Source organism: Spermophilus citellus, assembly GCF_964194105.1.
Source record: "Spermophilus citellus genome assembly, chromosome: 1".
In the NCBI taxonomy this organism is placed as follows: Eukaryota; Metazoa; Chordata; class Mammalia; order Rodentia; family Sciuridae; genus Spermophilus; species Spermophilus citellus.
The window spans coordinates 221,759,265-221,786,170 of NC_138182.1; the positions used below are offsets into that span (position 1 = coordinate 221,759,265).

At 38.0% G+C, this 26,906-nt stretch overlaps 1 protein-coding gene across 2 annotated transcripts in view; it reads right to left on the bottom strand.

Annotated features, from left to right (window-relative positions):
* RASGRF2 (Ras protein specific guanine nucleotide releasing factor 2) overlaps positions 1-26,906 on the bottom strand; it is a 256,184-nt gene that overhangs the window by 112,691 nt on the left and 116,587 nt on the right. For both annotated transcript variants that reach the window (XM_081294452.1, XM_081294451.1), the window contains exons 8-12: positions 23,308-23,417; positions 22,408-22,526; positions 16,527-16,687; positions 15,515-15,581; positions 14,855-14,991 (exon numbers count right to left, since the gene is read on the bottom strand). In XM_081294452.1, coding sequence (XP_081150578.1) covers positions 14,855-14,991; positions 15,515-15,581; positions 16,527-16,687; positions 22,408-22,526; positions 23,308-23,417 — 594 coding nt within the window. The remainder of the gene's footprint in view (positions 1-14,854; positions 14,992-15,514; positions 15,582-16,526; positions 16,688-22,407; positions 22,527-23,307; positions 23,418-26,906) is intronic.

Consider the following 26,906-nt stretch of genomic DNA (forward strand, 5'->3'; position numbering starts at 1 on the left):
ATATATTTTCTCAGAGTGTGTATCCCAACAGTTCTGACCATAATGTCACATTTTAACAAGTCTCTGGTAATTACAACACGACTTGGGAAGTTTTTATACCTTCTGATGGATCCTGATGGTCCCTGCTAAATTCACTTTCTGCCACCAGAGGCGGTATAGAGTAGTCAGATTAGAAGTGGTGCCTTCCTTGGATGGAAGTCATCTTGTCTCACCAGCCAGCTCTGTGCCCACTTCTCAGGTATCTTTTTGCCAATAAATTCCCACATTTTGCTAGTTTGTCTAGCAGTTTCTATTGGCACCATGTTGGGTTGGTGAGGGGGCAGTGTGTAATTTCTACTGTTTCTGGCATGCTTAAAGCCCTGTAACATCTTTTTTCTAAGGGGAGAAATCAGGAACTTTTGCTAATTTTCTGTTTTCTTTATTTATATCTGTGCCCAATCAATTTTACAATTTTCCTCTGCAATGACTTTGGGTTAGAGAAGGATTTGTTTTGAATCATAAATATTCCCTTTGAACAAAACAGGAAAATGAAAAAAAATGTAAACAATTTTTAAAATCATAAATTGCTTCTAGTCACTAGGATACCATGTAGTGCTTTGTGATTGCAATTCAGTGGTACAAAGAAGCTGACTGCAGTGTTACCTCACGTAGGTCCTGATTTCAGGACATTTTACCCAATGTCCCATAAAAGAGTTAATGTGTATTAGAATATCCTTGGTGTTTCCTAACTTGTCAGTCTATTTAGTCTATTAACCATTTTTGTATTTTCTTTTCCTTAAAATTTACTTTCCTCACATCTTATGCTAGTGTTTCAACTACTAGATATAAAGGATTCTAACTTATAGAAATAGAATATTTTAAAGCTCCCTTTAATTCATTTCCTCAAACTATAGTATCTAGAAATAATTGTGAGTTATGTTTTTATCTAAATAATTATGGTTGCTAAGCATAGTAATGCACTCCTATAATGCAGGCTACTCAGGAGGTTGAGGCAGTAGGATCTCAAATTCGAGGCCAGCCTAGGTAGTTGCAGCGATGAGTGACTGAAAATACCTTTCTGGGGTATTTTCAGTGATGGCTCTTCGGCCCCAGCTCCCACAAGGGAGTCAAGAGAGGTAGGCAAAAGACAGAGAGCATGCCTGAAACCCAATTTATTAGGGGAGAAAGACATTTGAGAAAGTTCAACCCAAATAAGGCCAAGGATTGGGTTTCAGGGGGTTGCTGGTCAGAAAAATGACTGACAGCTTGGAAAGCCACACCCACCTCAGGTGCTGTGTGGGAACACAGGCAGAACAAGCAAAAAGGACACATAGTTCAAACGGCCCAGTCACAGCAGCAAGGTCAGTTTAGTCCCCATATGTGCTCAAATGTGCATAGCTCACACACAGAGCCCATGGCTGGCTCACAAGAGGCAACTTATTGAGACACTGTATCAAAATAAAAAGAAATGAAGAGGTAGCTCATCCATAGAGCAATTGCCTAGCATATGCAAGGCCCTGGTTTCAATCCCTAGTACCACTAAAATAAAATAAACAAATAATAAATTATCTAGCTACAACTTTAGTTAGATGTGCTTATATGTGAATTTATACCCCATCTTATTCAAACAAGGTAGATTACAAAAACACATAATAAAACAAAAGGCAAGATAGGTGAGATCAGAGGAAATCTGGAAAATGGTAGGATGAAGCCTGGACTGCAGCCACACACAGCATTCCTTATGTTGGGAATACTTAGTTTAAGTAGTCCTCAAAATTAGTTAGACTATGGAGCAGCCAACACAAAGAGGGACACATAGTTAGCTATAAGAGTCACAGTTTACCCCAAATTCAGTTAATCCAAGTCTGAGACCAGAGGGGAAAAAAATCTCATGGATTCTCATAAAAAAAAATGTTCAATAATGTAGTGAACAGGGCCCTCAATAATATCGTTAAAGTGACTACAAGATTCACCAAAACCATTTTTGTAAAATCCCTCAACATTGCTTGAAATGTGAAATTCCAAATGAACATCCCTAGTGGTGAGCCCCAGAGTATATGATCTAGAGCCCCATCCTCCTCAGCTGGTCTGCTTCCAGCACAGGCTTCAGAAAAGGGTCCACACTGTCTTCTGCAGGCTGGATAAATGATGCTTCGCTCATTCTAGTTCATGTCAGTCTTGAGACCAGGAAGTCGAAAATGATATTCTCCCCAAAGTCCTGAAAGTGAGTTACATAGTGAGTTTTCCACCAGGGAGCTAAGCTGCTAGTATATGGGTATCCTTGGGTCTGAAAAAAGGCCACACCACCTCTATTTGAAAGCACTCAATCAGGGTCTGATGAAAATATACATCAGTGACCCCACTGCACAGTGGGAAACATAGATGGAAGACAGAAGAGATGAGGCCAGCTGATACCTGTGTGTATCAGGGAGAAGAGAGCAAGAGAGAGCTGAAGAAGTGAGGTTCTGGAAAGGAGAATCTAGAATTTGGAAGGTGGGAAGACACAGAGTGTTTCAAAGTACCTGGTTTATTTTGAAAGATCTAAACTGGTATCGTGGAGGTATTCATTGGCAAAAGGGGAGGAATGAATGGGAACTGGGATTATCAGAGTCAGTAAATGCTTCCCATGAGTCAGATCATGGGTATAAAGAAGAAGGGGTGAAGATGAATATTTTGAAGAAATAAATAACAAAAACTGGTGAGTTACTGAATAAAACCAAGAGAAGAAGAAAAATAAAGGTAAAAACTAAAGATGACCCACTGCTCTAAGGCAATTTTAAATTTTTCAGAAGCAAATATGTTTAAAAGTAATACTATGGCCAGCTGTCTTTTGAATGACACAGAGTTTAATCAAAACCAGTCTGTCTTTTGAATTCTCAAAAAGCTCCAAGAAGATGAACTCATGATATGGCAGAGGGGATTGTCTTACATTTGCATTTATTAAGGATTTACGAAACAAGACACAGTTGAGCTCTGAGAGATGGGGGTGGGGGAATATATGAAGGAGCTTCAAAGATAAAGTAAGTCATTTCAAATTCATTCACTTTCCTAGTCCCAATGGGAAAAAATGGATTAACATTATTTTTGTTTCTATCAAGCTATGTAGGATGGCTGGGTGGGAAATGTAGGAAAGGTTTTATGGAAAAAGAGGTTGTACCTAGCCAGGGAGTTGAGGAAGAGATACTTCACTCCAGGGACCTTCCCAGATATACCTTAGACTTCTTTCTACCCTCAGTGTCTCTGGGACACAATGAAGGTGCCACTTGGGTAATCTACACAGAAACTGGATAAGTGGAGAGGTGATCTTTGGTGAGACTTGCAGAAAATGAACAACGTCCCTTCAGTTTCCCTTAACATTCTAAGCAGATGGCATAATTACACAGACAATAGTCCTAGGATGACTACACAAGCAAGAACAGAGGTGAGAATCTGCTGAGTCCACACACACTCAGCCCAGAGCTCCCACACAGCTTCAAAGAGACAGCCATCCTGTAAGTGAAGCCCAGGTGAAGGAAGAGAGGGTGAGCATAGGAGGTGGCTGGAGGCAGAGATTGGGTCACAAAGAATACCACATCCCGGACAGGAGCTTGGAAGACAGATTTAATTAACTCCAATTTCTTAGGGATTCAAACCCCCTGGGGATCATAGAAATTGAGTGTGTACTGCAAGAGTTATGAGCATGTTGAGAGAAAATCCTGATTCCAAATAGGACCTTGAAATCAAGCTAACCCTTTTAATTTGCTCACATGTTTAACAGCAAGCCACTGGGATGTGGTAGAAGAGGAGTTTTAAGATTCATCTGGAAGTAGCAGCGAAAAAGGAGGAGTGAACAGAGGCTGCAGTCGGGGACTAGAAGGGTATCAGACTGCCTGGTACTGGTCCTGAGACAGCAATCACAGGACTACAACAGGCTTGAGAGTGCAACACAGACTGATGGTTCACGACCACATAAGAACTTGCCATGAGTAGACTCTGACAGTGTGAAACAAAATACCTTGAGTACAAGTAAAAAAAGGGAAAAAGGAAATTGAGTGAGTACTGAATCTGGAAACTCAGCAAATATATCCCTGGATATGAATTCAAAGGGTATTTCATACTTCATGTACCAGGTCACAGGAGAAAAAAAAAAAACAGGGCATTCCTAAAGTCACCAAAGCTGTGGATCCACAGCCAGGAAGACAATCCTCCACGAGTTGGCCTTGCTAATCCACCTCCTGGAAACCAGACAAGGACCAGCCCTTGCTTCTGAAAGAGGGAACCAGGAGGAAAAGCGTTTCAAGACCAGTCTGCCCATTCAATTATCCAAAGACAATTTGCTTCCATAGTAACCACAGCAGCCTCGATGCCAAATGCCTAGAGTTGAGAGATGAGCCCACTTCACAAAGCCACAACGGATCTTTCTTTTCTATCACTAACAAAAGAAGCAAGTATTTCCTCTTTCCTCCCTCACCTACTACTGTGCCCATCCAGAGTTCAGTGACTCAGGACCCGGGAAAGCTTTGCAAAGGAGAAACAGACGAGACACAAGGAGATATTTTTGATCAAATACAGCATTACATGGAAACAGCTCAGGCAGAATACTACATGAAATCTGAGAGAGCAGAAAGAAAATAGTTCATTCGTTTTTTACACCTAATATGAATACACTTTAGGGTGCTTTCTCAGCTGAAATAACAATTTCTTTAAAAACATGTAATCACATAGAAGAGAATTGAAAGGGGAAAATAATACTTCACATCAAAAATTATCTATCACAAAACGATGAGTAATGAAAAAGTTTTATCCTATTAAAGATATTTATTTTGTAAAAATCACTATTCATCTAAGAAACAGAATGGAAGAGGTCTTCATTGTTTTCCTTACCTCTCTCCCTTCACAAATGTAGGGATTCATAATTTGGAAATTAAGAGATATAGACAAAAAGAAATTAATGCAGACTTATTCTTCATTTTAATGTTTATATGTTATGAAATAATTCAAACATACAGAAAAGAATGAGGCATGCATATTCCAGTCACACAGACTTAACTAATATTAATACTTGGCCATATTTGCTAGAGATTAATCTTTTTCTTCTAAGGATATAAAAACGCTACTTACACAGCTAAAAGCCCTTTCTTTTGTTATTCCACAAGGCTCTTTCCAACACAGAAATAACCACTATCCTAAAACTGATAGTATCTTTTCATCCTTCTTATCTCCTTCTTTATTTCAATATGTATGTGTGTATTTGTCCATTGCAACATACAATGTTATTTAAATTTTTTAAATTGCCAGTATTGTGACACAGGCCTGTCAAGTCCAGCAACTCAGGAGGCTGAGGTAGGAAGATTGCAAGTTCAAGGCCAGCCTCAGCAACTCAGCAAGGCCTTGTCTCAAAATTTAAAAAATAAATAAATAAAAAGGTTTGGAGATATAGGTCAGTGGTAAAGCACCCCTGAAATCAATTTTCTCCCCAGCACGCACACACATGATATATATATATATATATATATATATATATATATATATATATATATATATATATATATATATATTTGTATTTTTTTACCCAACATTGCTTTTTGATTTATTCATATTTAATCTATATCGTTCACTCATCATTTTAATTACTGTATAGCCTATGATTTAAATATACATATTTAAACATAGATTTTAAACATAAATATTACAGTTTATTCAATCTTATATAAATACATTCAAGAGATTTCCATTTTTCTGTTCTTTCAAAGATATAATGAATATATTCTCCTTATAAAAAAGTTTCTACCTTTCTATTAATTTTTCATAGGTAATCTGTCTTTCTACCTTTTAAGATTTTTCTTTTTGTGTTTGGTCTTCTATAGCTTCACCTCCGTGTGTCTAGGTGAGGTTTTATTTGAGTATATGCAGCTTGGAATTCTATGTTTCTTCAATATGAAGACTCATTTTTCATCCATTTTGAAAATTCCTACTCATTTTAACTTTGAAGATTGCATCTTCTCTTTTCTCTCCAGTCTCTCTTTCTAGAATTCCCATTAGATGTATGTTGGGCTTTTTAACTCTATTCTCTATGCCTGAATCTCTTTATCATATTTACCATCTCTTTATCTCTCTTTGTTGTGTTGTAGGTAATTTCATTATAAACCTATTACCTGCTTGTTTGACTTCTCAACAGCTGTGATTGATCTGCTGTTTTTAATAAATTTCCAATGAATTTGTGATATTAACGTCTATAGTTCCCATTTTTAGATTTTTTTTCAATGCTGGGAATTGAACCAGGGCTTTGTGCATGAAACACTATACCACCAAGCTACACAGCTATATCTCCAGTCCACATCCCCAACACACCTGGAGATTGAATCCAGAGATTGAATCCAGAAGGGTTCAATCTTATTTTGAGACATGGTTTCCAAGTTGTCCAGGCTGGCCTTGAATTTACAATCTGCCCACTCCTCCCAAGTAGCTGGATTAAAGGAGTGAGCCATCTTGCCCAGCTACCAATTTTAGATTTTCTAGTTGGTTTTCTTAGCCTTGTCCTTTCTACATAGTGATGGATGCTTTCCTTTTGGTTTGCTTCTTCCTTTCTTAATTCTTTTCTTTCATAATGTTATTATATTTTAAGCATTCTTATTCTACCGTCTTCTAGAAAATGTCACCCTATTATCTGAAGTTCTTACCATGCTAATTCATCTGTTCTCCGTGTCTGCTGAATCCTGCTCATGATAAGTATTCACTCACAGGATTTTTGAGTTTCTGTTTGAGCTCAAGTCACAAGCCCTGTGTACAAAAACGTTCCCAGTGGAGTGGATTTTTGTTTGCTTCTATAAGTTTCTTGAGATTTCAACAGTTGAAAGTTCTTTTTATAGTAATTTCTCAGTTTGAAATTTTCACACCATGTGAATATTGTAAATCTGAATTTCAAATCCACGGGCAAGTGATACATTCATTTTTTAAAAGGAGATTTTTAAAAATTCAGAACTCAAGACAAAGACAAACACCCTTATTTCTTTCCTGGGGCCAAAGAGTAGAATTTTAAGTCTTGTTTCACTCTCAAGAGCATCCTTCCAATGTCCAGGCTTTAAATGGAGATTCTCAATTACTTTAATGGGCCCAAGGCTTTCTCTTGCCCTTTTTATATGTAATACTCCTAGGGCTTGGGGCCAGTTTCCAACCTAAAATGATTCCCAAGTCTCTAAGTCTTTGGCTTATAACCTTTCTGATTTGGCTTTAAGTTCCTTAGTTTCTGATAACTAGAGATTCCCTTCCTACTGGTAAATATTACCTATGTATTAATTTTTTTAATTTTGCTGATTCTCTGTGTTAAACATTTCTATTTTTGTGGCTTCAGGAGACCTAAATCAGCTTAACTGTCCTCACTGCCATAACTTGAGATTAATATTATATATATATATATATATATATATATATATATATATATATAGAGAGAGAGAGAGAGAGAGAGAGAGAGAGAGAGAGAGCGCACTTGATTTATGGGACCATTTTTGTATATCTCATATCCAGTGTCAGGTCTCATTCAGAAATCTAATTCATTGTGTGAAACATCAAAATTATTTTCAACAGGAATAAAAAGAAATTTTTGCATTCAAATTCTGGATGAAAGAACTAAATATACAGGCAATCTGAACCAAAGCCCATAAAACCTTGCAATAAGAAGTCATATTTTAGTTATGTAAAAAGATCATTGAAACCTGGCACACAAACTCTAATGAATCATGGGATAGAGCAATGGATGGATGGATAGATAGATAGATAGATAGATAGATAGATAATAAATAGATGATATTGGAATAGAGGAGTGATTTTTAATATGTTATCCTTTTCCCCCAGACAGGCTTTAAGGACAGTGTAGCATGAAATTTAAAAAAAATGGGTTCCTGGGCTTTGGGTTCATCAACTGTATTTCAACCAGAGTATTCTACCTTTATCTCACTTTTATTTGGGACTTCATAAAGCTTCAATGAAGAAAATGTTCCATTCTAGAAAAAAAAGTTAAACTACAATAATACAATAGAATTCATATATGCCATGTGTGTGTGTGTGTGTGTGTGTGTGTGTGTGTGAATATACTTATAGTGGAAGATGTGATTGGCTGTCTGTATCCTTAGGTTTGGCATCCATAGTTTCAACCAACTGTGGATGAGAAATATTCAGGTAAAAAGACTGTATCTGTATGGAACATAAACAGACCTTTTTACTTATCATTGTTCCATAAGTAATACAGTATAACAATTTTTCTCACAGCATTTACATTCTTAAGTGATCTAAGAATAACTTAAAGTATATAGGAAGCTGTATGTAGGTCACATGTAAATGCTATATGATCTCTCATAAAAGACTTAAGCATCCTCAGATTTTGGTATCCTGGTATCCTGAAACCAATTTCCCAAGGATACCAAAGGATGGCTGTGTTGATCATTATATAAGCATGGACCTTGGTTGTTGGATAGGAATGATGAAGTCCTGGGAAAATGAATACAGTTCATTGAGTTAAGAAGAAATATAAAAATAAGCAGGGTGTCAGATATTTTTAATGCCATAGTGACTTTATGTTAATTATAAGAGACATTAAAATTAATTGCATAATAAAAGCCAATTCCCAGATCATAGATAATATAGCTCAGTTTTTAATGACTATGGTGGGTCTGAGAATATGTGCATTCACAAAAACCTCAGGTGATTTTGATGGAACTGGTCCTTGGACAAATGTTGAGGTATTCAAGAGTCTTGCTTAAGGCAGTACCTGTCCAAAAGTCAGTGGTCCACTGTGTCACCATATTTTTTGCCTTCTCAATTCCTCTAAGTAACAGCAAAAAAACCTTAACTTCAATTTTTCTTTTAATTCACCATTTTTATGTTAAAGTAAAAATTCCCTGTGCATTCCAGAGCAACTATTTTAAGGGAGAAAGCATGTCCAGTATGCTACAAATTTGTCTACACAGGTCTAAATTTTGGCACAAAATAATAGAATTCCTGCCCAAACCATGAAATTCAGGGGTGAATTTTAATTCTACATTTTAGTTAACACTCATAATTATAGCAAAATCTGTTTAACACACCATTATTTATGATGGTAAGACAAGTGCAAATGAATGCACTGTATTGAAATGAATGGTCAGCCTCTGATCTTTCCCTATAAATAGATGAAAAGGGAGAGAACCACTGGTTGAGACCATTGGCCATTTGCACATTTTGTTGGAGGTGCCAACAGTTAATTATGGTCTTACTGGTATAACTAAAGGAGTAATTAATCATTCAAGTTATTGTTCCTTCCTAAAATGAGAGAGAGAAAGAGAAAGGGCCAAGTCAGAAGTCTTAAATTTTGCAGAGTTCCTTATATGAAACTGATATTGTATCAATATGCAGGAAGCACTTCATTGTCTGGTTCAAGGTGGGGCTGGGGTTGTGGCTCAGTGGTAGAGTGCTTGCCTAGCATGTGTGAAGCACTGGGTTCGATTCTCAGCAACACATTAAAAAATAAAAACATTGCATCCATCTACAATTAAAAGTATTTTTTTAAAAACCAGAAGCAGGTATAATTAGTATGATATGGTACGATACAAAATTTAAGATTTAAAAAAATTAAATAAGAATGACAAAAATTTAAAAATATGAAATAATGAAAAACATATTCATAATTTAAATCAAAAGAAAATATTCATTTCCCCAGCCTATACAAATATTTCTAATCAATTTATATTCATCTTTATGAACAGAAAAGAAATAGAAATCATGAAAATGTTAATCTCAATATTTACAGAAATGTAAGTTAAAACCACTAGAAGGAAAAACCGTTTTCCTATGAAATAAGAAAATGTGATAAATGTGATACAACTCAGCTTTGGCAGGATGTGGAAGAAAATAGCATAGATACCTTATTGATGAGGAAGTGAAATGATGAGTTACACATTTCCTGAAGTATTTTAGCACTCTGTGAAATCTTCAATGATGAAATCATGGAAGACATCATGCCCTCTATGCTAACCTTATACTCTTTGGGGAATGTATACCGAGGGACCTCGGAAAGGAGATAAACTCCTGCACAAAGATGTTTAGCACCACAGTACATATTAACTCTAAAACCTGGAAACAGCTCATACTTCAAATTTCAAGTATTTGGAAAAAGCTATAAAAGTGTTAAATTAATATGGTAGACTATATATGTGTACATGTATATACACACATTTATATGATGCACAGATATATCTATATATCTATATCTATCTATCTATATATATAGACATATATAGATATATATCTGTCAGAGAAACCATTGTGAAGAAGTTTGTGGGAACATAGAAATAAGTAAATGAGGTAAAAAGTTAAAATGACATATATACACTCAGAGCCACACTGCAAAATTATTTCTTTATGGCAGTATTTTGAGGACTTTAAAGGTGGAAATCATTCTTCAGGGCAAAAGTTCTTTAATTTAATTGTGCAAAAGTGATCTAATAAAGCTTAGTAAACCTTGGAAGTTTAGAATGGCATCTAGCATATGGGTTCAGGAACTGTGTTTAAACAAAACTCCTCAGGTCCAGCTAAAATAGGCTATCTGTGGAAAACACTTTGGTACACATTTTAGTATGCTGCATGTGGGGAATATTTCTAGTTCACTTTTGTGTCCTTACTTCTGCATATGCACAATAAAATATTAAACAGTACATTTTTCAAACATTCAGTAGGCTCATCTTATTAATAATAAATGTGTCCAAAGATATATACTTGAGAGGCTTATAAATTCCATGAATATATTTGTAATTTCCCCCATATATGGAAACGCTTTAAGCAGAGGACCAAGTCAGCTGAGAGGCAGGCCTCTGGGCAGCAAGCTGGGCTCAGTCAATAGCAGAACATTCTGTCCCTACCACCCACCATTCAAACCCCTCACCAGCAAAATCCAAGTGTCCCAGAACATTGGCCACCCTACCTAGCCTTTAGCAGCGATTAATACGTGGCCTCTCCTTTCTCAACAAGTTGTCTTCCCTTGGATTCCATGACAACACCCGTTCCTGGCTGTCCTCCTACTATCCTGTAGTAGGATAGGTTCCATCTGCTGTTCTTCCTGACCTGTCTTTCAGTTCCTGGTCCTCTTCTCATTTCTACCTACACTTCCTTCCTTAGTGATCTCATCTCACAGTTTTAAATACCATATGAATGATGAAAAGTCGCCCACTTGGACCACTCCCCTAAACACTAGCTTCTATGTTGTACCACTTATTTAAAACTCAGTTTGTCTAATAGAGTTCTCAGACTCAACATATCCAAAAATAAACTGATTTTCATCCCAAAATCTCATTCCCCAGCAGACTTTCCCATCTTGGTTAATGAAAATTTCAGTCTTGCAGTTGCTCAGTCCAAAAACTCTGGTGTCATCCTGGACTCTTCTTTCTCTCTCATGTCCTATATCTAATGCTAGTAAAATCCTGCCGGTTCTACCTTCAAAATGAAACCAGAACCAGAACCCTTCCATGTCTTTACAGCTGCACTTCTGCCGTGCTGGTCTGAGCTTTCAAATCTCTCTCTGGATGACTGCCCCCTGCTTCTAATCTTGCTCCCATACCTCAGTCTACAATCACTACTGCAGTCAGTTAAAATGGTCCTTTCAAAATCTAAATCAGGCCAGGCCAGGCATGGTGGCTGCACTCCTGTAATCCCAAACACTTGGAAGGCTGAGGAAGAGGTTTGCAGGTTTGAGGTTGGCCTCAGTGACTTAGTGAAATAAGGGATAAAGATGTAGTTCAATGGTAGAATACCCCTGAATTCGCAGTACCACCCGCCCCCCCCCCAAAAAAAAAAACCTGTCAGATCATGGAATGCTTCCACTCCTTGATAGCTTTCATCTGACTCAGAGTAGAAGCAAAAGCCTTTCACTGGCATAGAAGCTATCGTGATCTGGCTCCTGCTACCTCTTTGACTATTTCTATTCTCCCTCTCATCCACTCCAAGCTGGCTCTCCAGTATCCCTCAAAATATGCCATTCTTCAGCTTTCAGCTCTTTGAAATCACTGCTTCTGTTTTTTTGAAACGACTTTCCAGAAAAGTCATTCATATATGTCCACATGGTATCCCCAACACCTACTACATTCTTGGCTTATATGTCTTTACAAATATGTTCACGGAATTTACATGCCTCACAATAGGCAATAGTGCACCATGTTAGATCTATATCAAGCCACACTACCTACAGTAACCCAATCCTTATCTACCTATCACTAACTGTGTGTACTCATTTACTACATTTATTGTCTACTTGTTTGATCTTCCCCACACTAGACTGTAAGCTACACAAGGTCAGGGAATTTTCTGTTGTTTTGCTCATGATACATCACAAGTATTCAGATAGTACCTGGCACATCATATCACTGCATAAATACATTTGTTAAACGAAAAAGAAAAAAACCACAAGAATTAAAGCCACATAATGTCAAGGCTCTGTGAAGATAGAAATTTCATGGAGTGATATCACTGTCAATCAAAAAGATACAACGTTCTGCTAGTTTCTGTGGACTGCAGATAAGATGTGGCTTTTAATTTTTTTTTTTTGACTAGGCAACATTTTGGCCATAGCAACTTGGAGAAATAAGGAACAAATTGAACACTTCTGCCTCAAAGTGTAGTCTAAGTAGAAAGAAGGACTCATCTGGATACTTGAGGCAGGTAAAACTTTGAGTATCTTTCTTTAATCAATGAATGATCCAGAGTCTCATTAGGTAAGAGATGCATCACAAATATGGAGAGACTTAATGAACTATTAATGAACTATTAATTGATGCAGCATAGAACTAATGAAAGGATTAATAAATTATCAGAAGGATGTAATTATGCATGAGAAATTGTGAAATATCCCATATTTCATTCCTTTGTCAGCCAGAAAAGAAATTAGTTCTACTTATTCACCATCAAAGCAGTCATAGGGTTATTAAGTGAAAATCCCACATAAGAAATCCTTACACAGGATGTTTAAAGAACTAAAAAGAAGATCTAGGTTAAATTCGAGTCCTATCTCAAAGCAATTGTATAACTTTTGACAACAATTTAGCTTTCTAAACCTCAAGTTTCTCATTTGCGAAGTGGGACTAATAATTTTTTGTTTGCCTTCAGACTCCCATAGTGAGGGTAAAATGAGAATAGGAATATAAAACTTCTTTAACAAATACAAATAATTATTGTCATTAGTTTTCTATTTCTCCCTCAGTTTTCAATCATTCAGAAAAATGAAACAACCATATGATCCAACTATACCACTCCTCAGTATTTAGCCTGAAGCATTAAAGTCAGCCTACTATAGCAATTTCTGCATACCCATGTTAATAGCAGCAAAATTCACAATAGGCAAAGTTATGGAACCAGCCTGGGTGTCAATCAATGGATGAATGGATATTACATTTTCTTTATCTATTCATATATATATATATATATATATATATATATATATATGAATATGTGTGTGTGTGTATATATATACACACACACACATATTCATACACAATACAGTTTTATTTAGCCATAAAGAAGAATGAAATTGTGTCATTTTCAGAAAAATAGATGAAACTTGAGAATATCATATTTAGCAAAATAAATCAAATTCAGAAAATAAGGGTCATATGGACACTTGAGAGAAAAAGGGAAGAAACGGGTGGGTGGCAAGGGAGACATATCATGAAAATAGAAGAGAGGCCAATGGGGTAAAGGCAAGGGTCAGGGGAGGGAAGACAGAAAGGAAAGGGTAAGTACTAGAAAACATAATTGGCCAAATTATATTGTTATATTTTGTGAATGTGTGAATATGCAGCAACAAGTCCCAGTATTATGAATAATTATAATGCACCCCAAAGAATTTTTTTAATTAGGTAGCTGAAAAACTATGATACAGTACATCTCCACCTCAGTTTTATATATAAATTATTTAGAGCTCTTTAGAAAAAAAAATGAAACCTACAATGTATAGCTTTTCCATTTGCCTCAGTCATCTTAACAACTTTGAGAGTTAACTCAAGCCTTTATTATTTTGGAGAGACAGAGTCTCACTTTTTTGTGGGCTGAGTGCAAACTCCCAGGCTCAAGCAAACCTCCTGCCTCAGCCTCCCTGTAGCTGGGACTACAGGTACTCACCATGCTCAAGCTTGAATTTAGGACTTTCCTCACACAGAATCACTCCCTTTACCCCATATTAGCAAACAGAGCCAAAATTCAAGTGGAGCTTGAGTTTGGGAATCCAATCATGACCAGTTTTGAAATATTTCCAAAGGATATCATTGCCTAATTAAACACTGTAATTCTCCACTGGGTCTAGCTGACGTAGGAAAGGTAAGTGATTTTGCTCCCTAATTTTCCTACATGAAATACAGGAGTCATTTTCTGATTTCATATTACGGTGTCCCTTTTGATTCTGATTTGTGATTTCTCACTTCAGCCCTTGTTGGCTGTTTTTGTACTTTCTCACCATTTTCCTACATCAGAAACAAATAAGCAAGACATTGGAGAATTTATTGCTAACAGGACAACTTCAACACTCTGCATTGCAGTGGTTACATTTGCAGATGCTATGAAATACCCAGGAACTAAAATGCAATTACCACATTTCATATAAATGTTAACTTTAAGAAGAAGAAAAGAAAATAAAAACACCAACAGCCTATCAAAAAATACTTCTTTAGTATTTTTTTTTAGTTGTCAATGGATCTTTTTATTTATTTATATGAGGATGGAACCCAGGGCCTCACACATGCCAGGCAAGCGCTCTACCACTGAGCCATGAATCTAGCCCCTGCAGGTCAATTTTTAATAAAAATAAAGTAATTCTTAGAATACTCATCAAGTATATATGTTGTGAAATTTTAAAAAAGAAATCATACAAAAGCCACTTGCTTACCTGACTGATGTCACTCATCCAGGCAGCTTTCTCCTGGCGCGAAGGTGCTAATAAGACCACAGTGAAAGAGGCAGTATCAGGAGGCTCCACCACTATCTTAAAATCCAGGTGTCCAAACATGTGCCCAGAACCTTTGGCTTCAACATGTGGAAATCAAACAATTAGAAATGAATACAAACTATGAGCAATAGCTGCTTTTATACAGTTGAATTTAATATGATCCATGTGCATTCAGGGCCCAAATCTCATTTCAGCAAAAACATTGCTTCCTAGGCATGGGGAAGGCCACATGAAGCTAATATGCACATGAGATAGCTGAGGGCAGCAGGTTACTCAAGACTAGGGTCCCAGTCTCCTTATTTCATGTTTAATTTCCATAGTGAATAGAAATACAACCATTTATTTCAACTCCTCTTTCTTTTCTGCCTGCCACTGAAGAGTCACTATCATGAGCCAATTTCAATAGAATGTTAGTTCTGAAAGACAGTTTATAAATGCTCACAGGTTAAATGGTTCAACAGGTAAATGATTTTAGGGAGTTTATCCTCAGCATCTCTTCTGCTTTCCTAGGCAGTTCCTCTTAAACCACAGAAGATCTACAAACAACACTTTTTTAAAAAAACCTAAAATAATTGTAAGTAATAATAGAATGTGACTTACAGTCATCATCACTTGCATCAGGCTCTTCAATCAATGTACATTCTATGAGAGAGAGGACCCCACCTGTCTGGAAATAAACCAATTTGTCATTTAGAGGCTGAAGGTCTTGCGTAGGCTGGAAAGCTGTGACTTGTAAGTCTTATGTTCAAGTTGCCGCAGAAGAAAGCATCCAACAATTTTTCATAGAGTCCAAAATTAAACTTAGATATGTCATATAAATTGAACTCATTTAATTTTAGTCTATTCTCCCCCCCACCCCAATCTTGCTCTCAGTGTTTATAAACTTTAGTGACTCCATATATGGGAGACTAGATAGCACCAGAGGGATGTCAGAGAGCAACTATAGCTCAGCAATGGGCTGAACTCACCCAGCATGAAGTAAGTGGTTTAGAAAGTAGAAAGCCATCATCATGGTGTTGAATAATACTTTTAAGTAATAATAACAGAAGGTATAGATAGACAAACTTCCTACAAAGGCCCAGATAGCAAATATTTTAGGCTTTGCAAGCCATATCATTTCTATCACGTCTACTTAAATCTACTGTATTAGCATGAAAGCAGCCATAGATGGATGATAAACAAGCAAACGGGTGGAGTTGTATTCCAAGAAAACTGTTCACAAAAATAGGGGGCAAGCTGCAGGCCATGGTTTGCTGACTCCTGGTCCACAGGAAGATAAAACAGCAGTCAGCAAATATCACATGGTTACTCTGCAATGATTTGACCAGATTTTTGTAGCTCATCAGTCACTAATAATAATTTTGTTGAGGTTTTTTATTTAATTTTGTTTTTTACTTCTTTAAGATAATGCATATCTAAAATAAATTTCTATTACTTTGAATTCAAATGTCAACAAAGTAAGTTCCAGAGCTGTGAACTGTACTTCCCTCTTTATGCAGTCATGACAATCTGTTTTAGGCTAATAACAGGCATGGGAAAGTCACAATAGAGTAAACCTCAACACCTCTTAAGTGCTGAGAACATAAATGGAATAGTCACGGAAAGCCCATACCTTGAGCAGATGCAGTTTTCCTCCTGAACTTCTTGTACAAATTAAAAAGTGTTTTGTAAATAAGAAGCACTGTCTCTCTCCTTCCTTTTTCAAAGACAGTGAACCCAGACGAACTTTACTAAGTTTCCCCCGCTCAACAGAAGGTACTTGTATAAGAGAACCTGGTGATTACAAAAGTGAAGAATACACAGCAATTAAAATTCTGTCAGGTGAGGACCATGCTCTTGGCAATAAACACAAGGGCCTGTTTCCCAAGATACCAAACTTAGATTTAATGCATCATCAGAACAAATAAGTCTCCTACACTCTGAGAAGAAGAAACAATGCATTGTATTTTAAGGGTTGAACTGTTCCTAATACTTTTGTGACTGGAACATACATTGGAAAGAGGGTCAAACTGAACTCCAAGAACAAGGCACTTCTGCTCTCTCTCCTCAGTGATCTGATTCCAGTCAATTTATTCTTACTAATAGTACAAAAATTATATAATTACATATGATAATATAATAATATGATATAAATCATTTTTTTCTGAATTTCTTAAGGTAGATAAGTAGCATATTTATATAATTTACCTTGTATTTTAAAAAACAGAATGCATGCATATTATAAAAATACATAAATTAGGTATTTCAGTACAATTTAGTTTAGGACTATGTTTTAAAGGGCAGATATTTCAAGCTGCATTTAAATTATGTGTGATAAAAATTCTTTGTGGAATCTAAATAGAAAATAAACCACATAAAAATCTCCACCCAGAACACTACTGTGAGCACAGCTCTCCTCCACTCAATGTGAGAAGCTCTGCATGGACTTTATATAATACTGAGATTACCTCTGATTATTTCTAGATTACATGCTAAAAGCAACCTCCCTCACTCTAAAAATATTCCAGTCCATATATTAAATATTAAATCAAAAAGCCAAGCAAGATTCTTGCAAATACCTTGGTTCTGATTTCTGAAATCCCCTGAGCTAGTCATATTTCTCTCTTTGGTTAATTCACCACCTACCCCAAATGCAGCCCTACATAGGCTCATGTGGGCCTCATAAGAACAATAAGATGCATATTCAATTATTACAGTAAGGAGATTGCAAGCAACCTTGTTTTCCTCTTTTATTTTTTCTGGGCTTCTTGATATTTTAAATGAGTTCAAATTGCTTCTACATGTGTGGGGGGAAAACACTAAAATTCTTTACATAAAGAACACACATACCTAATACAATAAAAGTATGGTTGTGAATCACAAAATCTTCATATTCACATATGAATATTCTAAATTGCATCTAACTTTTAACAGAGATGAAACAATGTAAAGGACCTACGTTTCCATGCCCTGATCTCACACCCACTATTTAGGTAAGTGTTCAGGTGGGCTCCTTGAAGACAACAGGCAGCTATTTGGAGCCTAAAGAATAGCAAGGTACTAATTCTGGGAGAGGGATTGGGATTGAGAATCAAAGGGTTAGGAGAAGCCCTGACTCCTAGTGAAAGAATTGGGTAAGAGGAAAGCGAATGGAAGAGGTGAGGTAGGTGGGAGAAAACTGCAGATAGTTCAGGCAGCAAAGGATTAAATTTGAAAAGTAAAGGAGCAATGGAGAGAAGAGAAGGCAGGAAGGTTGGGAAAGTGGATGAGCAGGTAATGGCCGCAAAAGGGCTGTACTCCTGGAACATTGGGGGAGGGAACAAGAGCCCAGGAGGCCTTTCAGAGAACATGACTCCATCTCTCCACCCCTCCCCCCCCACATACACATTTACAGAAACTGAGGCCCGAGACTAAGTAGCTCTCCTAAGGTCACTCCTAAGCAAGGGCCTACTCAAAAGATGAATTTGACAACATGAAAACTAAAAATTGTAATAGGAAGGGATGGAAAAAGATGGTAGGTGCTGCCTTTGCCACTGGTGGCCGGGAGTCACCCAGGGAGATCAGTCAGGGCTGAGCCAAAGACTGGGGCTTGGACATACATCTTGGTGGACAAAGAGGCTGGGAAGTCATTTTCAGTAAGGTTATAACCAAGTCTGTGAAAAATCAGTAATTACATGTTCATTGATAAATGCTTCTAGCAATTTAATGACCTTCTAAGTTAGAAATGACAGAGCACACTGTTAGTTCATACATTAGCAATTATGTGAATTTCAGCTCTGAAGTAGAAAAATAGATGTTTCCTTGGTGACCATACATTGATATGCTTAATCGGTAAGTATTCACCTCATACCCAAGCAGGAGAATATGTGCATTAGGAATGGACACAAATTTACACATCCGAATTAAAAACAGAAATTTCAACAGTTTGCTGTATAAAGTAAAATGCTTGGAGAACAACATTTTAAGTAAGTTTTTTTTTCACATTTCATTTTAGGATTGACATAGTCCTGAGAATTAAAGAAAATATTTCTCTCTTGTTAATACAAACGAGAGAAAAAAATTGAAATTCCTCAGTAATACACCATAGCTATGACCCAGTCCTTAGCATGCTGATCATCAGTCTATCTAGTTGGGGTCAACTTACAACAGAGATTTTGTGATTTCAATCACTGAATTCCTGAGCAATGGCATCTAGACTGGCTAATTCCCTTAGTCTTCATTCCACTCAGTAGTGGAAAGAAAAAAAAAAATGAAGAGCAGTTCCAGGTTATTGGATTAGGCTCTTGTGAAGATGTAATTATTTCTAAACCCTGTGCTACAATTCCAAAAAACACTGGTGTTTGGAAAGCACATAATTTAGAGTTTGGGGATGACTAAGCTGCCAGACGGGTCCACATCTCCTTCTTAAAACTTATTTCACTATGATTTTGTATGAGGAGGAGTGGGCAGGTACTAGGGATTGAACTCAGGGGCCCTTGGCCTCTGAGCCACATCCTCAGCCCTGTTTTGTATTTGATTTAGAGACAGTGTCTCATTGAGTTGCTTAGTGCCTCACCATTGGTAAGGCTGGCTTTGAACTCACGATCCTCCTGCCTCAGCCTCCCAAGCCGCTGTAATTACAGGCATGCACCACTGTGCCCAGCCATTCCACTATGTATTGTCACCTTTATTTAACTTTCCTGATTTACATGTCCACAAGACAATGTTGACAATGCATATGGGTTTGTACAAAATGTCAATTTAGAGAGCCTTTATCTTCTAACAAATATTCATATTTATTTCATGTTGCCAGAAATAGAAACTCATTCTAGAATTTGGATCTTAGTTTTTAAAGTGAATGTCATAATCTCACAGGCACTAGTTTAGGAGATTTTGTGAACATCAGTTCATTTTATCTCAGCAATGATCCTAAAAGATAGGTGCTACCATTAACTCCAATGTAAGGAGAGGAAACAGAGGCAAAGAAAGGTAAATTGCCCAATATCACACAGCAAGGAAGTAAGGGAGGCAAGATTTGACCTGTACCATCTTCATCTTATTGCCTCTGATATTTATACATGTATTCAACAAAATTTATTATTAGATTTCAGAAAGTAAATTCAGAGGTCCTAGATGACTTATTTTTTCTACTTCTTAGAATAAAAATTCATAGAAGGTTCAAAGTGTGCACAGACATGTGCAAACATACATACTAGAATGAACACAAATACTAGCACACTGTCAGAGATAAATTATAGTCTGTTTCACATAAAATAGAATACCTTAAAATTTTAAGGCATAGAAAAATCTAAAAAACAGCCTGATGGGCCTTAAAGCCTGTTAAGAGTATTTAGAAAAAAATGAGAATAGGAGCAACCAAAGCAAATCAGTGCACACTTTCCAAATGGTCTGTAATCGACCCCCTTCTACTTTGAGATTAAGGACTGATATTCAGAAGCCATCTTTATTGAATAATTTCAAAACAGAATAACTAGATCGAATTGTAGAAAAATACCGCCGAAAATCAAACCATCATGTCAACATCAATACAATAATAACATCACAAATAGTAATAGCTGACAGAAGTGCCTTAAATATGTGGCACATAACAAGAAATAAATAACATGGACATGATTTCTAGTGAGAAGTGGTGCATGATGGTTTTTTTTTTCTCCAAGTACAAGGGAAAATGATACGACCTAGTCAACATATTAGATCTTCCAGCATTTTTTATTATTGGTGCTTTTTCAAATTCACACCCATACAATCACGTTTTTAGAAATATCACTCAATCCAAAGTCCTTTCAGAAACTGTCCTCTGGTTACAGAAACTTTTGTTTGCATTCTTGCATACTATAAAGCACATATCAATTAGTAGGCATTTTCGGTGTCTCCAAGTAAAAGACAAATATAAAATATCCTACAGTCACAATTGCAATATTCAACAAATAGTTCAATTTAGTTCAATACCCATTTTCTTGGTAGCTGTCTTGTAAAGCATCATACTAAATAAGGCAGGGCAGGAAAAATTTGTAAATGCTGCCCTTTAAAGCTTACAATTCCTGGGAGAGGCATGCAAACAGTACCCAGACACAAAAGGACAAAACACATGCACCAGCAGCACAAGGCGTTGGAAAGGATGAGGGAGGCTGAGTGGTTGTAACTGGAGAGTGAGGAGGAGGAGGACATCAAAAGGCTCCTTAAAGGTATCTGACCTGAGCCTAGTCAGACAAGCAGACTTTTGAAGGCACAAAAGAGGTGGATTAGGATTTTCTTGGCCCCAGGCTGGGGACAGCACAGATGAAGGCACAGAGATGTCAAGTGCTGGGCAAGCAGCAGCCAATACGGGGAACAGTCTGTGCAAAGGAGTAGAAGGGGAATTGCAAAGGCCTGATGTTCTTCGCAGTGTATTCCACTATTATTTAAAGAAAACTTAGTATCTAAAGCCAAAAATGGGAGAAGGAATCATTTCCCAAAATATGCTACCCACTTTAACATATGTCTGTTTTCCTTCCTTGTAAATAAATAATGGAAAATAGAATGGCATGCATTAAACTTTTAAACTATTCTGTATGAAAATTAATGTGCACAGCACAATATCCAGTTTGATGAGGTAAAATAAAAGATTTTAAGCAGCCCATTATGGTAGGCAAAGGCAATGCAAGTCTATTCAAATGATACTGGCACATCATAACCAGAAATGAATTCGAGCTCCAAATTTATGCTCCACTCCTCACCAAGTACACAACAGTAAATGTGTGCAAGATACTAGGTCAATTGCTCCCTCCTGCAATACCTAAGCACTTAAAAATAACGGACAGGGTTGACTTCTTGCACTTTGAAAAAAGAGCTGAGGACCCTGTGCACTGTCCAGTGGTTACTTCTCCACAGCGTCTGGCACAAATATCTTCAATTCTTCAAAAGCTTAATTTATCAGGTGATGACCCCAGAGTACATTCCACATACACAACAGCTTCACCATTGCCAAAGCATGGTCAGGGTCGGTCAGGAGAGATTCCATCTGGTAAATGGAATTCAATTACCAGTTGAATCAAATTATATCCTGTGGGGCTGATCCAGAAGTGCTGATGAAAAATGGGAACAAGAGACAGCTGTTTTCACTTCGGACATTGTCCCCACTCTTATGTGAAAGGGCTTTGAGGAATTCAAGTTTTTCTTGGGCCTTTGCCTGGATATCATCACCACCTGGCATTGCCACTCCAATTGGCCAGACCGACCTGTCCTCCTTGGAGCTGTAGAGAATGTCCGGTCCACTGAGGAGGAGAGTCCAGTCAGAGTGTAACTTACTGTCCCACTGGTGCTTTACTATTATTGTGTTGCTGTGTTTCATGGCCCCTGAAAAGAAACAGCACAGAGGTGGGCCTCAACCACAGCCTCGGTCAAAGCCACAAGGGTGTCCTGTGGGAACTGCAGCACTCACACACCTAAACCAGACCTGCTCCAGAATGCATCCCTGGATCTGCCAGTGACACTGTGACAGATGTAAGTCATGGGCCTGTTTCACAAGGACTTACCTTGGCGGATGAAAGTTTGGCTAGTGTCCAGCAAAATGTCGCAGCCCTCTACTATCATCCTTTCGATGGCAAGGTTTTTCCTTATATTTTCTGTGTCACTCACTTCATCGTGCATCACCCTGTCAGACAACACAGACGGACGGGATGGCAGTGAGACAGCAGTGACCTCCCTAGCACATAAGCAAGGAACAGCTGCACCTGAGAAGCTCGGTTTAGAACTCGTATTGATTTAACTGGGGCTTTGGGGCAAAAAGATGGGGCCTCAAATGGTTCTAGGCTTCAACAGGTTGTGACCCAAACCAAGACCAGTGCGCATGAAGATTCTAAATGGTAAGTGGCTCAGTGATCGTGAGCATCCTTGGAAAACTTGGCTTTGAATGCAGCTGGAAAGCAACACATCATTTTACCTACAGCTCCCTTCATTGAAATTAGTAGCATTTCCTAGAGGTGCAGTAAATTCTCTAAATTCCCTTATACCATTTATCCCTGAGAAGCCAAAGAAACACAGGTGTAAATAAGTGCCCATAACCATAACAAGCCATTAGGAAATGAACTGTACATTCTCCGCCTTTTTGTCAAATCTGAATACAAAACTGCAACTGAAAGTCATTCTTCTATTATGATGAAAAAAATGGGAACATTTCCAAACTTAAACCAAATTACGCCTAATCTCAATTACATAAAATTCGCATGCTATAAAAGCTTTTTCAAAGATATATTTTTTCCTTGGTTAAAATTAATGTGAATGATGATTCAGTATTATCTCACAGGCTCGCATTAAACTTTGAGGTGAATCTGAGCCACTGGATTTGGGTTTTGCTTTCTTGTTCCTGGGTTCACACAAGAAGACTCAACTGCTGCTTTCCCATCTCAGGCCTTTACTGTAAGTTCTCTGCATACCTGGACAGCTCCTCTAGCTTTGATTTAGCAAACTCCAGACTCTTCCTTTCCACATGCTCATGGGGTGTGTGAGCCAGGAGTTCATGCAGTGTGATGATATACCTGGGAATCTAAACGTAAACAAGGCCAGTGTGAGCAAAGTCAGGATGGGTGACATAGGGACATTCTCTACAGTGCCATCATTACACTGAAAAACTCATTGCTGCTCTTACAGTTCTGTTTTTCAAATAGTTAAACACACACACACACACACACACACACACACACACACATAAAACAAACCATGCTTCAAATTTAAACACACACCAAAAAAAAAAAAAACTTCACAAGTAAAGGTCATCATAAATAATAAAGTGTTGTAGCTCAAAGAAACTATTATTTCTTTTATTTTTATAAAACCATAAATTTTCAAATAGCAGTTTTCAAAACCTGGTTCATAGGAAACATAATCTGAAGTCTCTGATGTTTGCATTCTAGATATTTTTGTCTGTTTGTATGATTTTTTTAAAGTTTGTAATCCTAAAGCAAAGTTCTTTTAAACTTCAGAGAAGATATGTTCAACATTATGACATTCTGATCCTACTTTATCTCAATTCACCCTTTGGCAGTAAAAGGCATTATTTCATTAGATCATTCTTTGTACTTCTGTTTATGAACAGACTGGCTATCTGAATTCTCTTAAAGGCAGAAACTCCACCAACCTTGTGAGGGTTTTTATAGACCAGGGTAGAGATCAGGTTATAATGATTTGACATACTCATGCTTCACTGGTTTATAAAATGATTTTTTTTAGAAAGCAGAGACTGTGGCCAGGCACAGTGGCACATGCCTGTAACCCAGAGGCTCAGGAGGCTGAGACAGGAGGATTTTGAGTTCAAAGCCAGCCTCAACAATGGCAAGGTGCTAAACAACCCAGTGAGATCCTGTCTCTAAATAAAAAACAAAATAGGGCTGAGGATGTGGCTCAGGGGTCCAGTACCCCTGAGTTTAATCCCTGATATGAAAAAAGAAAGCAGAGACTGTGGCATGGGCCACGGCTCCCGTAGCACTGCCTACTGTGCTCAGGGATGCTCGGGGCTTTGCACATGGGTCTGGTCCTCCAGCAACATAAGGATTCGTTCTCCACTTCACAGATAATGAAATAAAGAGTGAGGAGGTTGGGTGACTTGCCCAAGGCAGCCTCATGGTAAATGGCAGTTTCAGCTGGCTCTGGGCTCTGGTAGGGCACCGACCAGCTCCCTGCAGAGCCTTCTCACTAGATCACTTCCATGAGCCCCAGAGCCCCAGTCAGAACTTTAAAGAACTTGGAAAATGAGAACAGAAAAGCAGCTTGCCACAGCCCTGTGTGCAGCTCTTCTGTCCTGAGGGGCTGGTGGCTCTATCTGTGGATCTGCTTCTGCTCTTGTGCAGGGGTGGCTTTAAGGGGTTATTTACTCACATCTTCTGAGTGGCTATCTTTGTGCACTAGGACAGTTGGCATTGAGCCCATCAGCACAAACACTAAACTGCTCTTGCTGATCAAGTGACAGTTTCAGAAAGCACAGATAGACCCCTGGGTCTCAGGAGGGCAGGACACAGGAAACTGTAGGGTATACAGGGGAGACCTTCTGCCTCTTCATTTATAGACTTCTTTAGGTCTGCCCCACAGAGAGCAGTCTCCTGGGGTAAATATGCATTCAGATATCCCTTTCATTAGTACAATCCCATGATCAATAAAAGTTTGCAACAAAATTAACAGTTCCACAGAAAACCAAGTCAATCAATGCCAATGTACTCAATTTTTCATAACAAAGGGGCAGGAGTGGGAGAGCCTGACTACTTAGAATGCACTGAAACCCCACAAAACTAAGTTTAGTCAATAGCTTCGAGATCCTCCTCCATTAGTTAAATATATTTTAAAGAGCTCCCTGGCTGAGATTAAGTGGATGGAGCTGAATTTGGTAAGTGGCCCTTTCTACTTTCTGGTGGAGGAACAAAGAAGGGCTAACACTGCCAAAAAGCAGGCAAAGGAAGTTGTGCTGAGGAGCAGAAGATTCTGCAAAGAGCTCGTCTATGTGTTGGAGAGCTCATTACAAATCGCTTCCCCAGAAGAAGACCTAAGAATCGTAGTAACTGTCTAAATGAATCATAACTCTGCTTTCAATAATGGCACAAGTACTTGTCATTTCACTGACATTAATTAGCTCGCTCTTCAGTAAATCACTAGATAGAGCAGCAAGTGACTACCTTCCAAAGAACATCCAACAGTGCTCCTCTCACCAGGAGCAGATTTCATGATCTGCTGAGGCCAATCTAAACAATACCAGTCAAGCCACTGATTTGGCTAAATAAAAATCGCGTTAATGACTACATTATTTTCCATAACAAATTCCTTGGCAATACTTGAACTTACTGGTCTGACAGTTCAGTTGGGAATAATTTCACAGCACCATCCAAATTCTACAATTCCTCCCTGTTTCCATAGTTCAATATGACACAATTAACAGCAATAACTAATTTACTTAACAAAAGGCACAGAAGGATGTAGAATACAAATCACCTTTTCTTTTCCAGAGGTACATGGACTAAAAGCTTACAATTACCTCTCCCCTTCCCTCTGCCCCCATATCTAGGCTCAAGAAAAATCTTAGGCCAGAGCCCCCTCCACCCCCAACAGTATAAATCTGGGTCACCTCTACCATTGTTTCCCTACAGCTAAAATTGGATAGTACCCTAGCCTCATCCTAAGATGTCCAGCCCTATGAGGGAGTAAGGCAGAAGTACCACTGCTAATTCAATGTACACAGAGGGGAGACACCTCTGAGTTATCAACACCTTCTTGGCTATTTCACCTCATTAGTGAAAGGTCCACAAGGGAACAAGAAAGATAGAATGAACCCAGTAAGAAAACAGTTTCAAATTTCTAGCACCCCAGTTGGTTCATATGGCTTCTTTTTGGAAGAGGCAACAGGGAAAAACACCAAGTAAAGAAGACAGATGAGAGACACTAGGGGCACAAGCCCTCAGGCAGCAAACTTTGATGATTTCTCCTCTGGGTACATTCAAAATACTTATGAGGAAGCAAATAAAGACAATTCAGTGCACTTTCAATTTGCTCATTTATTTCTTTCTTTATTTCTTTTTTTTTTTTTTTTAGTTGTAGGTGGACACAATGCCTTTGTTTTAATTTATTTATTTTTATGTGGTGCCTCACATGCTGGGCAAGTGCTCCACCACTGAGCCACAACCCCAGCCCCTGTCCTTTTCTTGGGGCTGAATTGAGTCTGGCTAAATCCCTCATGCTTGAAGCTTCTCCCAGAGCAAATGCTCTTACAAGCTGTAACCCTGTAACCCTGTAACAAGCCAGAGAACCTCAATATCTGAGCCTACAACTAATGATTCTAGGGCTTGGGGATCACCACAGTCTGGGGGTGGGTTCCTAAACTACACCAAGCTCCCTTCAGTAACTACACGGTTACCTAAACTGTCAGAACCAGCAAAGCCCCCCTGGGATTAAAGAGCCAGAGAGCTAGAGTGCTCGGAGATAACTAAAGCTCAGCTGTGTATGCTTTGAGATTAAGGTTTTTTCAATTATTTTCCCCAAAGCAAGGATCAAAGGG